At 39.9% G+C, this 14734-nt stretch overlaps 1 protein-coding gene across 7 annotated transcripts in view; it reads left to right on the top strand.

Annotated features, from left to right (window-relative positions):
• The window catches only part of SPAG9 (sperm associated antigen 9), a 185382-nt gene that overhangs the window by 108156 nt on the left and 62492 nt on the right, over positions 1–14734 (top strand). For 2 of the 7 annotated variants that reach the window (XM_011959979.1, XM_011959978.1), the window contains exon 6: positions 6340–6381. The exons of the other annotated variants lie outside the window; for them this stretch is intronic. In XM_011959979.1, coding sequence (XP_011815369.1) covers positions 6340–6381 — 42 coding nt within the window. The remainder of the gene's footprint in view (positions 1–6339; positions 6382–14734) is intronic. 7 annotated transcript variants of the gene reach the window in all.

Genomic DNA, 14734 nt, shown 5'->3' with positions numbered 1-14734 from the left:
GAACTCTTGACTTCAAGTGATCTGCCTGCCTCAGCCTCCCAAAGTCCTGGGATTACAGGTGTGAGCCTCCGCGCCCGGCTTGTGTTTTATGTATTTTAAACATTTATTTTTCCAGTGTCAAGCGACTCTGTCTCTACAAAATATTTAAATATTAGCTAGGCATGGTGGTGTGCACTTTTAGTCCCTGCTACTCAGGAGGAACAGGCAGGAGGATCAACTTGAGCCTGGGAGGCTGAGGCTATAGAGAGCCATGATCATGCTACTGCACTCCAGCCTGGGTGACAGAGTAAGTCCTTGTCTCAAGAAAAATAATTAATAATAACAATGATGGGCTAAGGCTGAGAATGGACAAAATGTTAAGGTGAGACAGTTAATCTTACTGAATTATGTTCACAAAGAAGCTACAAATAAAGAAGGAATTGGAGAAGAAAAGGCCAAGTATAGCCAAGACAATCCTGAAGAACGATAAGTACAAGAACTTGCGCTACCAGGTATTAAGATTTACTATAAAGCTTAATTATTAAGGTGGTATAGTATTGCTTCATCTTCCCTTTCTCTTTCCTTTCTGCACAATTCAGTTCTAAAGCCACCAGGCAGGGCAGAGAAAGGTAAGGCTTTCCATGGTGCTTAGGAGCAGGGGTGGGGTTGTTATAACTCAAGCAAAGTTAGGAGGGTAATCCATATGGGGTAGCCTGCTGTAGAGAGTCAGGGCCCCAGCAGCATTAAGGACATCCCTGCAGGATGGCAGCCAGGCTTGGGGGTACAAGACCCTAAGCAGGATGATGAGAGCCTCCCCAAGGAGAAGTACCAGATATAGGGTGTCAGACCCTGAGCAGGTGAGGAAGGCAGCCTCTGTGTGTGGTAGGGGGAGACGGGGCTGGAGTGGAGAAGAAAGAAGATGCATGGGGAAAGAAGGGCATTAGTGGAGGGCTGGAGCGGCAGAGAAGAGAGACTGTAAGAGACATGAGCCCTGAAAGACAAGGCACAAGGGAGTTTTAGAATGGAAGAAGATGTCAGCAGGGTCAGCTGGTGTGGGGAAGTCATGTAGAATGAGGACTGAATTTGTAAATGTATAGGTGTAGATTTGAGCAGTTTAAGTTGTAGGGCCAGTAACAGGAGTAACTGTAAATCATAAAAAGAGGAAATAACATGTATAGACTACCCAAAATGGTGATTGTGGTGGAAGGGGAGGAAAAGGATAACTTGAGGTGGAGATTAGCAGAGCAGGGGGGAAAAGTATAGAATGGGAGAGACTGGGTTGTTGGTATGCTTACAAGAAGGGTTCAACAGAGAGAAAAAGACAAGGGAGTGAAGAAAGATAATTGATACATCAGAATCCTAGAAGGGCAGAGGGGAAGGGATCACATATCCCAGCTACAACTCAGATTCCCCTTCGTTGCTGGGACAGCTTCAGTTTTTCCTAGACTTTTGCTGTATTATTTGCAGTTACAAATAATACTGTGGTAAATAACCAACCAAGGTCTACAAAGCAGCATGAAAATTATATGGCTGGCATACAGCATGCACACACACATATGCATGTGTATACATACGTGCTCCAAAAAAGTATTTTTTTCTTTGAAGAGCATCCTTGGTTGTTGATTATTAGTAGAATGTGACCTTTAGATCTGAGAAAAGCAATTTTAACTAACTAAACCAATTGGATGGACACCTACTTGTGAAAATTTCAGAGAGTTCTCATAAAATCACATGACTTGTGATACTTTAGTAAACTGCTGTGAGAAGCTCTTGTTAGCAGAGTTTGGTATGTAAAGCCAGTCAATGTGTGCTGCATTCTTCAGGGGATGTGCTTAGCATGCAGAACAGGAAATGTCTAAACAGAGCCAGCATTCTTGTTGAGAGAATTTTCCATCCTCCTCCATTTGTGGTTAAGTTCTGAAATTGTTCCTATTTCTTTAGCTTCCACAAGCTTTAATCTCTGTAGTAGTTGAATCATATCTATTGTTATTTACAATTCCTATTACAAAATGCATGTGTAATTTAAAAAGTTAAAGTTCGCAGTTTTAAATAACTTCTTTGAAGTAATTTTAGACTTACAGAAAAGTTGCAAAAATAGTACAGCTTTCCGTATACCCTTCACACAGCATCCCCTGACATTAACCATAATACGGTCATTGAAGCTATGAAATTAACATTGGTACAATACTGTTAGGTAAACCTGTATTCGAGTTTTACCAGTTTTTCACTAATATCCTTTTTCCCTTCCAGAATCCAGCCCAGGATCCCACATTGCTTTTTTTAAAAAAAATTTTTATTACAGACAGGGCCTCACTAGGTTGCCCAGATTGGTCTCGAACTCCTAGCCTGAGGTGATCCTGCTGTCTCAGCCTGCCAAAGTGCAGGGATTATAGGCATAAGCTACCACACCTGGCTTCCACATTGCATTTATACGTTATGTCTCCCCAGTCTTCCCAGCGTGTAACAGTTCCTCAGTCTTGTCTTTCATGACCTTGAGATTTTTGAAGAGTACTGGTTAGTTGTTTTGTAGAATGTCTCTCCATTTGGGCTTCTCTGATTTCTCATTATTAGATTGAGGTTGTGTATTTTTTGTGAGAATACAACAGAATCTAGTGTCTTGGTGTGGATATACTTTTAGACTATGTAGATATCCTGTTTCTGTTCAAACTTTCATTCACTGATTTTAGCATCCACAGTGGATTTTGCCTACAACAATTATTAGTAAAATATTGCTAATAGTTCTGTTTTCTTCATTCTACATTTATTAATTGGAATTCTTCTATCAGGGAGAGTTGTCTTCTTCCCCCCTTCCCTCCATTCCAGTTTGGATTCAATGGAGATTATATATATGTGTGTATACACACACACACATACACACATATACATATATATACACACATATATGTATATATTTTATTCTGTGGGCTATGCAAACCTGTCATTTCTTTGGGTTCTCAAATTATTCTAGCTTTGGACATTGAGAGCTGTTGCAGTATGGCTCCTGTGCTCTTTTGACATACCCCATCCTTTTTGAGTGCTTTCTTCCTTATTGGCACCATAAGATGTTCCAAGCTGTTGTATTTTCCCTGCCCCACTCTTAAAAATTTGATTACTTCTCAAAGGAGCTCTGGCACATTTTTTGGGAGAAGGGTATTTAGGAACCAAGATCTAGGCACTATTCATTCTTTTGTTTCTGGTTTGAGTTTTTCCATTAGTTTATACCTCCTTTATAGAATTTTGTATTAGTGTACATACTAGGGTAAAATAAAAGTAGAGTTTTAAGAAAAAATGGATTGTTATAATATTTCATATTGTTTTTGCTTTTGACAGTGGATAAGGAATTTGTTCTGTAAACTCAATTTTTGCTTATAAGCTTTTTTCCCTCACATATATCTTTATGTGATAACTTTAGGAACCACCCATAGGTGACTGTTAGATTTCGAAGGAAAAGAAGGGTAAAGATTTTATTGCGTTATTTGTTGACCAAGATGCCTATTATGTATGTTGAGAATGGAAACTGGTAAAAATGTAAATAAGCAGTGCTTTCAAAATTACGGTGTTTAAATATTGTATTTTAAATGTGACTTCATCTGAGGTAATTGGCACATAGGTATTTATTAATACTTACGTTTAGGCTGGGTGTGGTGGCTCACGCCTGTAATCCCAGCACTCTGGGAGGCCAAGGTAGGTGGATCATCTGAGGTCAGGAGTTCGAGACCAGCCTGGCCAACATGGCGAAACCCTGCCTCTAATAAAAATACAAAAATTAGCTGGGCATGGTGGCGCACGCCTGTAGTCCCAGCTACTCAGGAGACTGAGGAAGAAGAATCACTTGAACCCAGGAGGCAGAGGTTGCAGTGAGCCAAGATCGTGCCATTGCACTCCAGCCTGGGTGACAGAGCGAGACTCCATCTCCAAAAAAAAACAAAAAACAAAAAACTTATGTTTACTGTTTAAACAAACTTTTAGAATAGGAGCAGTTGTTTAACATATTTTCTACTGAAAAAATTACCTTTTTCACTTACAAAAATTTATTGATGCTCACTGCGTTAGGCACAATGCCATGTACTAGAAATGTTGTTAAGGTGCTCAGAGGTCCAAATATTTTCTAAAACAGGCCTTTATATTTCTTTTAAAAAGTTATTTTAGGCCAGGCGCGGTGGCTCATGCCTGTAGTCCCTGCACTTTGGGAGGCCGAGGCGTGCAGATCATGAGGTCAGGAGATTGAGACCATCCTGGCTAAGATGGTGAAACCCCATCTCCACTAAAAATACAAAAATTAGCCGGGCATGGCTGTGGGCGCCTGTAGTCCCAGCTACCCAGGAGGCTGAGGCAGGAGAATGGTGTGAACCCGGGAGGTGGAAGTTGCAGTGAGCCAAGATTGTCCAGCCTGGGTGACACAGCGAGACTCTGTCTCAACAAAAAAGAAAAAAAGAAAATAGTTATTTTACTACTCAGGAGGCTGAGGTGAGAAAACTGCTTGAAGCCAGGAGTTCCAGGTTGCAGTGCACTATAATGGTGCCTGTGAATAGCCATGGCATTCCAGCCTGGGCAATATAGCAAGATCCTGTGTCAAAAAAAATTATATTAATTCAGTTTCACGATTTTTAGTAATACTGAATAATATAGAGCAGGAATGGGAAGTTTCTTCAACCCTAAATTTCATTTCCTCCCCCGTCATTGTAAATAGTTGATGAATCCTTGGCCTTTTTCTTTACAGGTATACATAGATATAATGTCCTTTTAAGATAAGTGGGTTTATAAGTATTTTCCTGCTGCTTGATTTTTTTTTTTCATTTAATGACATATCTTGACAATCTTTCTACTTTTATATAGAGAGAGCTACCCAAGTTTTTACCTGGTTTTTGATGAAGAGAATGATTAAAGATTATGAGAATCCACAATCAAAGATCATATAAATAAACATTAAGTGCTCTTACCACCAAAAACAAGTATGACGTGCTACATGTGTTATTGGCTTGAATGTGGTGATTGTTTCACAATATGTATTTAAAAAATCACCTTAACTGTATACTGTATTTGTCAGTTATATCTCAATAAAGCTAGGGGGAAAAAACTACGTCTATTAAAGAAGAGGCAGTCTGGTTTCCTATAAAGTGAATCATGCCTTGCTAATCTGTGTATTTTTTATTTTTTGTCTTGTTGAGATGGAGTTTCGCTCTTGTTGCCCAGGCTGTAGTGCAATGGCGTGATCTTGGCTCACTGCAACCTCCATCTCCTGGGTTCAAATGATTCTCCTGCCTCAGCCTCCAGAGCAGCTGGGATTACAGGTGCCCACCACCATGCCTGGCTAGTTTTGTATTTTTAGTAGAGACGAGTTTTCTCCATGCTGATCAGGCTGGTCTCGGACTCCCGACCTCGGGTGATCCATTTGCCTTGGCTTCCCAAAGTGCTGGGATTACAGGTGTAAGCCACTGCGGCCAGCCTAATCTGTGTATTTTTAAGGGCATAACTGAGAGCTAGCAGCCTTTCAAGAAGACTTTGATGAATTTCCAGACCAAGAGTATTTAAAACTGTTGCTTTGTATTTAAGAGAAACACATCCATCTCATAGAGGGAAAATGTATAGATGGAAATAAAGAATATGAATAAATAGGTTTTTATGAAAAAGGATTTGGGACTGGGCACGTGGCTCATGCCTGTAATCCTAGCACTTTGGGAGGCCAAGGAAGGTGGATCACTTGAGCCCAGGATTTCGAGACCGGCCTGGGCAACATGGCACGACCAAATCTCTACTAAAAATACAACAATTTATCCAGGCATGGTGGGGTACACCTGTAGTCCCAGCTACTTGGGAGGCTGAGGTGGGAGAATCACCTGAACCCTGCGAAGTTGAGGCTGCAGTGAGCCATGATTGTGTCACTGCACTCCAGCCTGGGCGACAGGAGTGAGACCCTATCTCAAAAAAAAAGAAAAAGGATTTGGATTTTGGTGATCCTTTGACCATTAGTGTTATCTAACTAATTCAGAAATGATCGAGGGAGGTGTCTGAGTATGCTGCACTGGAATATTGGTATGTTAAATAGTCAAAGGGACTGGACTGGAATAAACAAGAAGATTTCATAAGGTAGTGGAAGTAGAAAAAAAAGGTTAAATAATGAACTGCATGAACTGCATGTCGATAAGACATTGATCCAGGTGGTGGCTTCTGAACCATGATATTACTTCGTAAGGTCAGCTTAAGTCAAAAGAAAACAAAGCCTCCAAGCCCTCATTTTAAACACAGTAGATATTAGATGAATCTTGTATCCTGGGAGATAGTACAAGCCAAAGATACAGCTATGTTAAAACCTAGTAAACACGTAATTTTTTTCTCTTTTATAATCTTTCCTCTTCCTAGGTCAGCAATAGTCCTGAACCTCAGAAGGCTGTAGAACAGGAGGTGAGAATGGTGCTTCTTAACATTTTGCAAAAAGTACACTAAAGTGATTAACTATTGATTACTTCCTCAACTGCTATTCTCAAGACATCAGATGCTCAGTTTGGAAGACTATTGTTGTAATTCACTGAAATATAAAAGAAAACTATTTCCACTATAGTGGTTGTCAGGGTTTTACTGTAATCTGTAATTTATTCCTTCCCCAAAGTAAGCATTTTTAAATAAAGGAAATAAAATATAAGTAAATTCTGTGAAATTCAGCCTGTTTCCATTTATCCAGCTCTGTGTAATGGTATACTTTCCAGAAATACCTTCCTCAGGGCATAATGTTTATAACTGGTATGTGTCCTGGATGTGGCCTAGTGTGTCATCTTACCGTGGACTGCTTCCGTAGTTTGTTCAAGTTCTTCATCTCCAGTCAGGGCACCATCCAGCTTTATTCATCAAACATCTGTTAAGAGCCTACTACAGGCCAGGCGTGGTGGCTCATGCCTGAAATCCCAAACACTCTGGAAGACTGAGGCAGGTGGATCACTTGATCAGGAGTTCAAGACCAGCCTGGCCAATATGGTGAAACCTTGTCTCTACTAAAAATACAAAAATTAGCCGGGCATGGTGACAGACATCTGTAATCCCAGCTATACGGGAGGCTGAAGCAAGAGAATTGCTTGAACCAAGGAGATGGAGGTTTCAGTGAGCTAAGGTGGTGCCACTGCCCTCTCAGCCTGGGCAACACAGCAAGACTCCATCTCAAAAAAAAAAAAAAGTAGCCTGCTACATGTCAGGCTTAATATGCTGGGCACTGGGGATAACAAGATAACTGTGACTTTCTCCTACGTGCTAGGTCAGGGGCTGACCTGGGTCCATGGAAGCCCTCTAGCATCAACAGTGAAAAAGTACCCTGTTCCTTCGAAATATACTCAGTGTTAGGACATTCATACCTTTCCTTTAATAATTTGAATTCTCTTGAAGCTACCATTCTATTTACACTTAGATGGATTTGACCGAAATGTGAATATCTAGAGTTAAGGTTTTTAGTGTTTCCTTTGGGTCACAGACTCTTAGGAACCAAATTATTTGAAACTCTCCAGAAGAATGCATGTGCGCACCATTTTGTAACTTTTTTATGCCACATAGCTGTAAATCAAAAGAATTTTAAGAACCAGTGCTTTAGAGACTTACTTTTACTTGGGGAGAAAGAAATGTAGGTCTAAAATTATTATTGTGTTAATAGTAAGGGATCCTATGTGGGGCTAGTTGCTTGTTTGTAGTTTTGTCTTTATTTTCATTTTGCTTAAAATCCTCAAATCTAAGAGACAGACTTACATAGCAGAGTTGCTTGCCTTTATATAGCTTATTTCAGAAGTTAGGCTACTCAGGAAAACACTACATTGGCATGTAGTGTCTGTAAGTTGAACCAAATGGAATAATTTGTTTTTTCTAGTTGTAAACATCGTTTATAGTCTGTTAGAAAATAGTTATGCTGCAAAGCCAGGTAGTACATGACATATATATTCTATATAGTACTAAGCACATGGTGCGTTTGGTAAATGGAACAAATGAAAATATTTTGAAGAGCTTATAGACTTTTAACCTGATATCTAAAACCCACAAGAAAATGGCACAAAGACTGGATTGCTTTTACTGCAGTATCTCAAGTAAAACTAAAAGTAATGACATTTATTTTGTGTGTGTGGTAAAAGCACGTAAACATTACCGTCTTACAAGCTCTGTTGTGGTCTCTACAGGGAGAAAAAAAAATGACCATTTTAACCATTTTTAAGTATATAGTTCGATAGTGTAAGTATACAGTTCAATAGTGTTATGTATATTCATATTATTGTAAAACAGCACCAGAGCTTTTTCATCTTGCCAATCTAAAACTCTACACTTATTAAATAATAACTTCCTTTCCAACTCCTCTAGCCCCTGGAAACTACCATTTTACTTTCTGTTTCTATGAATTCGATGTCACATATTAAATACTGCACATAAATAGAATCATGTAGTATTTGTCTTTTTGAGGCTGGCTTATTTCATTTAGCGTAATGTGCTCAAGGTTCATTCATGTTATAGCATGTGACAGAATTCCCTTCCTTTTTAAGGCTGAGTAATATTTGATTGTATGTGTACACCACATTTTGTTTATTTATTTGTTAATAGACATTTGGGTTGGTTTCACCTTATGGCTGTTACGAATAATTCTTTTATGAGTATATACCCGGAAGTGAGATTGCTGGACGATATGGTAGTTCTATTTTTAATGTTTTTAGGAACTTTCTTACTGTTTTCCAAAGTGGTTGCATCATTTTACAGTCCTACCCACTATGCACAAGTGTCTAATGTATTCACATCCTCTTTTTCTTGATAGTAGTCATCCTGATGGGGGCCAGGTGATGATAACTCATTGTGGTTTTGATTTGCATTTCTCCAATGATTAGTGGTGTTGATCATCATTGTATATGCTTCTTGGCCATTTGTGTTACATCTATTTTTTTTTCAAAGCACAATTTAAATATGCACGGACATGCCATTCTTTTACATGTACTTCCAAATCTTGTACTAGCTTTTTGTGAACATTCTCTAGTGACATGTACACCTACGATGTGGCAGTTCCCTAAAGGCTCTAAAGGGGGATTGGGGCTATAAAATAAATATGTTAGAAAGAGACTTGACAACTGTGTAAGTCTCCATGTTTGACACCACTCATGCCATTGAAAAAGGTATCTTAATGATGTCAGACAATAGGATTTGATAGGCCAGTGGTCATTTGCAGTCAAGAGTATTAGCCAAAACAGCACAACCTGGCATGTGACGTGTAAAGTCTAATGTAAAATAGGAATTTGCAGTCTCAAGAAGCCACAGATTGAATGTGAAATAACAGCATGCAACTCCCCTGGAACTTTATGTTGAATGATTCATAATAAATGCTTTTCAGTTAGGACCTCTTAAGAATTTTCCCTTGTTTGCATGCATAGTCATGTGTTGCTTAACAACAGAGATACATTCTGAGAAATGTGTAGTTAGGTGATTTTGTTGTAGGAACAACAGAGATACATTCTGAGAAATGTGTAGTTAGGTGATTTTGTTGTAGGAACAACAGAGATACATTCTGAGAAATGTGTAGTTAGGTGATTTTGTTGTAGGAACAACAGAGATACATTCTGAGAAATGTGTAGTTAGGTGATTTTGTTGTAGGAACATCACAGAGTGAATTTACACAAACCTAGACGGTATAGCTTACTACACACCTAAACTATATAGTATGGCCTGTTGCTCTTAGACTGCAACCTGTACAGCACGTACTGAATACTGTAGGCAGTTGTAACACAATGGTAAGTATTTTGTGTACCTAAACATAGAAAACATACAGTAAAAAAAAAAAATGAAATATTTAAAATGGTTTACCTCTATAGGGCACTTACCATGGATGGAGTTTGCAGGACTGCAAATTGCTCTTGGTGAGTCAGTGAGTGAGCAGTGAGTGAATATGAAGGCCTAGAGCATTACTGGACATTATTGCAGACTTTATAAAATGCTGTCCACTTAAACTATACTACATTAATTTTTTTCTTCAATAATAACCTTAGCTTACTGTAACTTACTTTATAAACTTTAAAATTTTTTTTTACCTTTTTGACTTTTTAAAATAATGTTTAGCTTAAAACACAAACACATTGTATAGCTCTATGAAAATATTTTCTTTATATCCTTATTCTGTAAGCTTTTGTCTATTTATTTATTTATTTACTTTTTGCTTTTTAAACTTTTCTGTCAAAAACCAAAACACACACATATTATTAGCCTTGGCCTACACGAGGTCAGGATCATCAATGTCAGTATTTTCCACCTCCACATCTTGTCCCACTGGAAAATTTTCAGTGGCAATGACACACATGGAGCTGTCACCTCCTATGATGACAATGCCTTCTTCTAGGGTACTTTTGCAGCACCCACCTGAGGCTGTTTTATAGTTAACTTTATTATTATTTTTCAGTAGAAGGAGAAGTATACTTTAAAATAACAATGAAAATTATAGTAAATACATAAACCAGTAACATAATTGTTTATCAAGTATTATGTACGGTATAGAATTGTATGTACTATACTTTTATACACCTGGCAGTGTAGTAGTTTTGTTAACACCCTAGTGCATTGCACTGGGATTTATGACAGTTGCAACATCACTGGGCAACATGAATTTTTCAGCTTCATTTTAATCTCATGGGACCACCACCATATATGCTGTATGCTGTCTATTATTGACCAAAACGTCATTATGCAGATATGGCACATGATTGTATTATCTTGTGAGCGTACTGTTGACCAAAAGTGTATTTTAATTTTTAACACGTTGATTATTTTTTTTTTTTTAGAAAAAAGGTTTTGCTCTGTTGCCCAGGCTGGGTGCAGTGGTATGATCTTGGCTCACTGCAACCTCCACCCCCTTCTGGATTCAAGTGATTCTTCGTGCCTCAGCTGCCTGGGTAGCTGGGACTGTGGGCATATGCCACTATGCCCAGCTAATTTTTGTATTTTTAGTAGAGACGAGGATTCACCATGTTGGCCAGGCTGGTCTCGAACTCCTGGCCTCAAGTGATCCCTTGGCCTCCCAAAGGGCTGTGATTACACACATGAGACACTGTGCTTAGCCTCATTCTATCTTTAGTTGGAGACAGTCAGTGAGGTATAATACAAGAATATTGTACCCCTGGCCAAATGCTGTGTCCGATTTCCCATCTAAGTGCTTTTCTGCTAATCTTAGAAGGTTTATGTCACCACTGCCTGGGATACCAAGAAGAAAGGCCTCTTTCAAAAATGGTTTCCCGGCTGGGCACAGTGGCTCACATCTGTAAACCCAGCACTTTGGAAGGCTGAGGCAGGTGGATCACCTGAGGTTGGGAGTTCGAGACCAGCTGACCAACATGGAGAAACCCCATCTCTATAAAAAATACAGAATTAGCTGGGCGTGGTGGTGCGTGCCTGTAATCCCAGCTACTAGGGAGGCTGAGGCGGGAGAATCACTTGAATCCGGGAGGCAGAGGTTGTGGTGAGTCGAGATTGCGCCATTGCACTACAGCCTGGGCAACAGGAGCAAAACTCCATCTCAAAAAAACAAAAAAAAAAGGAAAAAGAAAATGGCTCACCCCCTAAAATCAGAGCTTTTCCCTTTTCAGCTCTCATGCTGTATCTCTGGGATCTAGTTGTCAGAAGTATAGCCCACACAGTGAGCTATTTTAAAGAGTGTAAAATATTTTTATGTGGTAAATATAAAAGGGAAGTAAGTTACATGTAAGCAAATCTCATGTTATTTGGATAGCCTAGGATAAATTTAAAACATAATAATTTTCTTCTAAGTAGATCCTGATTAACCACTTCCTTGTAGCCTGAAACCTTGGGATTGCTGAGGTATCAGGTCCCTTTCCTGTTTTAGGTTCAGCTCTCTTCTGGTTATTTTATTTTTTATTTTTTATTTTTTCACCCCATGATATCTAGACTGTCTCCTGGTTATTTTATTGCATGCCCGCAGATCCACAAGTGAATTTGGAAAGTGGGCCTTTGGCACACTTTTTATGTTGTGAACTTTTAAATTACTAAGTACGATTTTTTCTAAGGTGAAAATAACCTGCCTTTTGTGGGCAGTGGGAGACTGGAATAATAAGGAGGAAGAAGAAATAATTTCTCTATATTTAAGAGGTAAATGACAATTCCAAGATTGACCTCAAATTATTTATTTTTGACACAGTTTCAAAGGCATATCACTTGCTCGTATAGATTTCTGAACTCAGTATTCTCTAGGGCTTTCTGAATACGTAGTATTAATGGGTTTTAAGTGTTTTCATCAACACTGTTTATTGGAAATACAAACTGTTTATTTTATATTTTTTAATGTGTGTTACATTTGAAACCTTTAAAGAATGGGAATTCATGTGCATGATAACATGGGCTCAATCTCAGTTCACTGCAGCCTCTGCCTCCTGGATTCACGCAATTCTCATGCCTTAGTCTTGCTCATAGCTGGGACTACAGGCATGCACCACCATGCTGGGCTAATTTTTGGCATTTTTAGTAGAGACAGTGTTTCATCAGGTTTCCCAGGCTGTTCTCAAACTCGTGGGCTCAGGTGATATGCTCACCTTAACCTCTCAAAGTGCTGGGATTACGGGTATGAGCTGACCATGCACAGCCAAATGCTGCTTATTTTTTAATAGAGTATATGTCAAAGCAAAGACAATGCAAATGGTGCTCAGAGGGACTTGTAGTTGTTTTCACTATCAGCCTCTTTGGCTCCAGAGGTATTAAATACTGTCAGGTTTTTTTTTTTTTTAATTTTAATACTGTCAGTCTTTTTGACTCAACTCCAAACAGATGAATTTGCTGGAATTAGTAGGTTTCTATCAGATACTTTTATATTGGGTGCCAGTTACCAGTTAAAGAAAATAGTTAGCAATTTTTTTTTTTTTTTTGAGACGGAGTCTCGCCCTTTCACCAGGCTAGAGTGCAGTGGCGCAATCTTGACTCACTGCAACCTCCGCCTCCTGGGTTCAAGCGATTCTCCTGCCTCTCAGCCTCCCGAGTACCTGGGATTACTGGCATGTGCCACCATGCCTGGCTAATTTTTTTATTTTTAGTAGAGACAGGGCTTCCACGTGTTGGCCAAGCTGGTCTGGAACTCCTGACCTCAACTAATCCACCCGTCTTGGCCTCCCAAAGTGCTGGGATTACAGGCGTGAGCCACTGCACCTGGCAATTTTTTTTTTTTTTTTTGAGATGAAGTCTCGCTCTGTCGCCCAAACTGGAGTTCAGTGGTGCGATCTCAGCTCACTGAAACCTCTGCCTCATGGGTTCAAGCGATTCTCCTGCCTCAGCCTTTTTTATTGTATTGTGGTAAGAACATTTAATATGAGATCTACCTTCTAAAAATTTTAAGTGTACAATACATTATTACTGTTTTATGTGATGGGATCTTGCTGTGTTGCCCAGGCCATTCAAGCGCTTCTTGTGCCTCATCCTCTGAGGTAGCTGGGATTATAGGCATGCTTGAAGTATGCAAGTAAGAAGTACTCTTTTTTGTTTTTTTTGAGACAGAGTCTTACTCTTGTCACCCAGGCTGGAGTGCAATGGTGCAATCTTGGCTCACTGCGATCTCTGCCTCCTGGGTTCAAGTGATTCTCCTGCCTTAGCCTCCCGAATAGCTGGGATTACAGACGTGTGCCACCAGGCCCAGCTAATTTTCCTATGTTTAGTAGAGTCGGGGCTTTTCCATGTTGACCAGGCTGGTCTCGAACTCCTGACCTCAGGTAATCTGTCTACCTCGGCCTCCCAAAGTACCGGGATTACAGGCGTGAGCCACCACACCTGGCCGAAGTATTGTACTCTTGAACATGGATATACTATTTTATTTTTATATGTTATATTGATTGTGTCAAAGATATTGTACAATATATTATAATTAATACGTACAATATACTGTAATTAATAATGATACAGTATTGCAACTGCCATTAAAATGATGTTGACATCACTGTGTAATTTTATTGCTAATGCTTTTCCTTTTTTGGAGAGAGTCTCACTCTGTCCCCCAGGCTGGAGTGCAGTGGTGCGATCTTGGCTCACTGCAACCTCTGCCTCCCCGGTAGCTGGGATTACAGACACCTGCCACCAGGCCTAATTTTCGTATTTTTAGTAGATATGAGGTTTCGCCATGTTGGCGAGGCTGGTCTCAAACTCCTGACCTCAGGTGATCTGCCTCCCTGGGCCTCCCAGAGTGTTGGGATTTTAGGCGTGAGCCACCAAGCCTGGCTGGTAATGCCTTTCATATTTTATTTTCAAATTTGCCATTTAGAAAAATCAGCCGGGCACAATGGCTCACGCCTGTAATCCAAGCACTTTGGGAGGCTTAGGCCAGCGGATCACTTGAGGCCAGGTGTTTGAGACCAGTCTAGGCAGTGTGGCAAAACCCCGTCTCTACCAAAAATACAAAAAATTAGTGGGGCATGGTGACACACGCCTGTTATCATAGGTGCTCAGGGGACTGAGGCATGAGAATCGCTTGAGCCTGGGAGGTGGAGGTTGCAGTGAGCTAAGATGATGCCACTGCACTCCAGCCTGGGTGACAGAGTGAGGCTCTGTCTTAGAAAAAAAGAGAAAAATCTCGTGTATGTCTGGAAAAATACGATTTACTTAAATATTTCCCAGTTATTTGCAGAGGAGCTAGAGAGATTATTTATTGATAATAGGTGACTCTTTATTGCCTTTTAAAAATATTATAACTGGCCGGGCGCGGTGGCTCAAGCCTGTAATCCCAGCACTTTGGGAGGCCGAGACGGGCGGATCACGAGGTCAGGAGATCGAG

Source organism: Colobus angolensis, unplaced genomic scaffold (genome assembly GCF_000951035.1).
Source record: "Colobus angolensis palliatus isolate OR3802 unplaced genomic scaffold, Cang.pa_1.0 Scaffold50, whole genome shotgun sequence".
Lineage (NCBI taxonomy): Eukaryota > Metazoa > Chordata > Mammalia > Primates > Cercopithecidae > Colobus > Colobus angolensis.
This window is presented reverse-complemented; position numbering and strand designations above follow the sequence as displayed.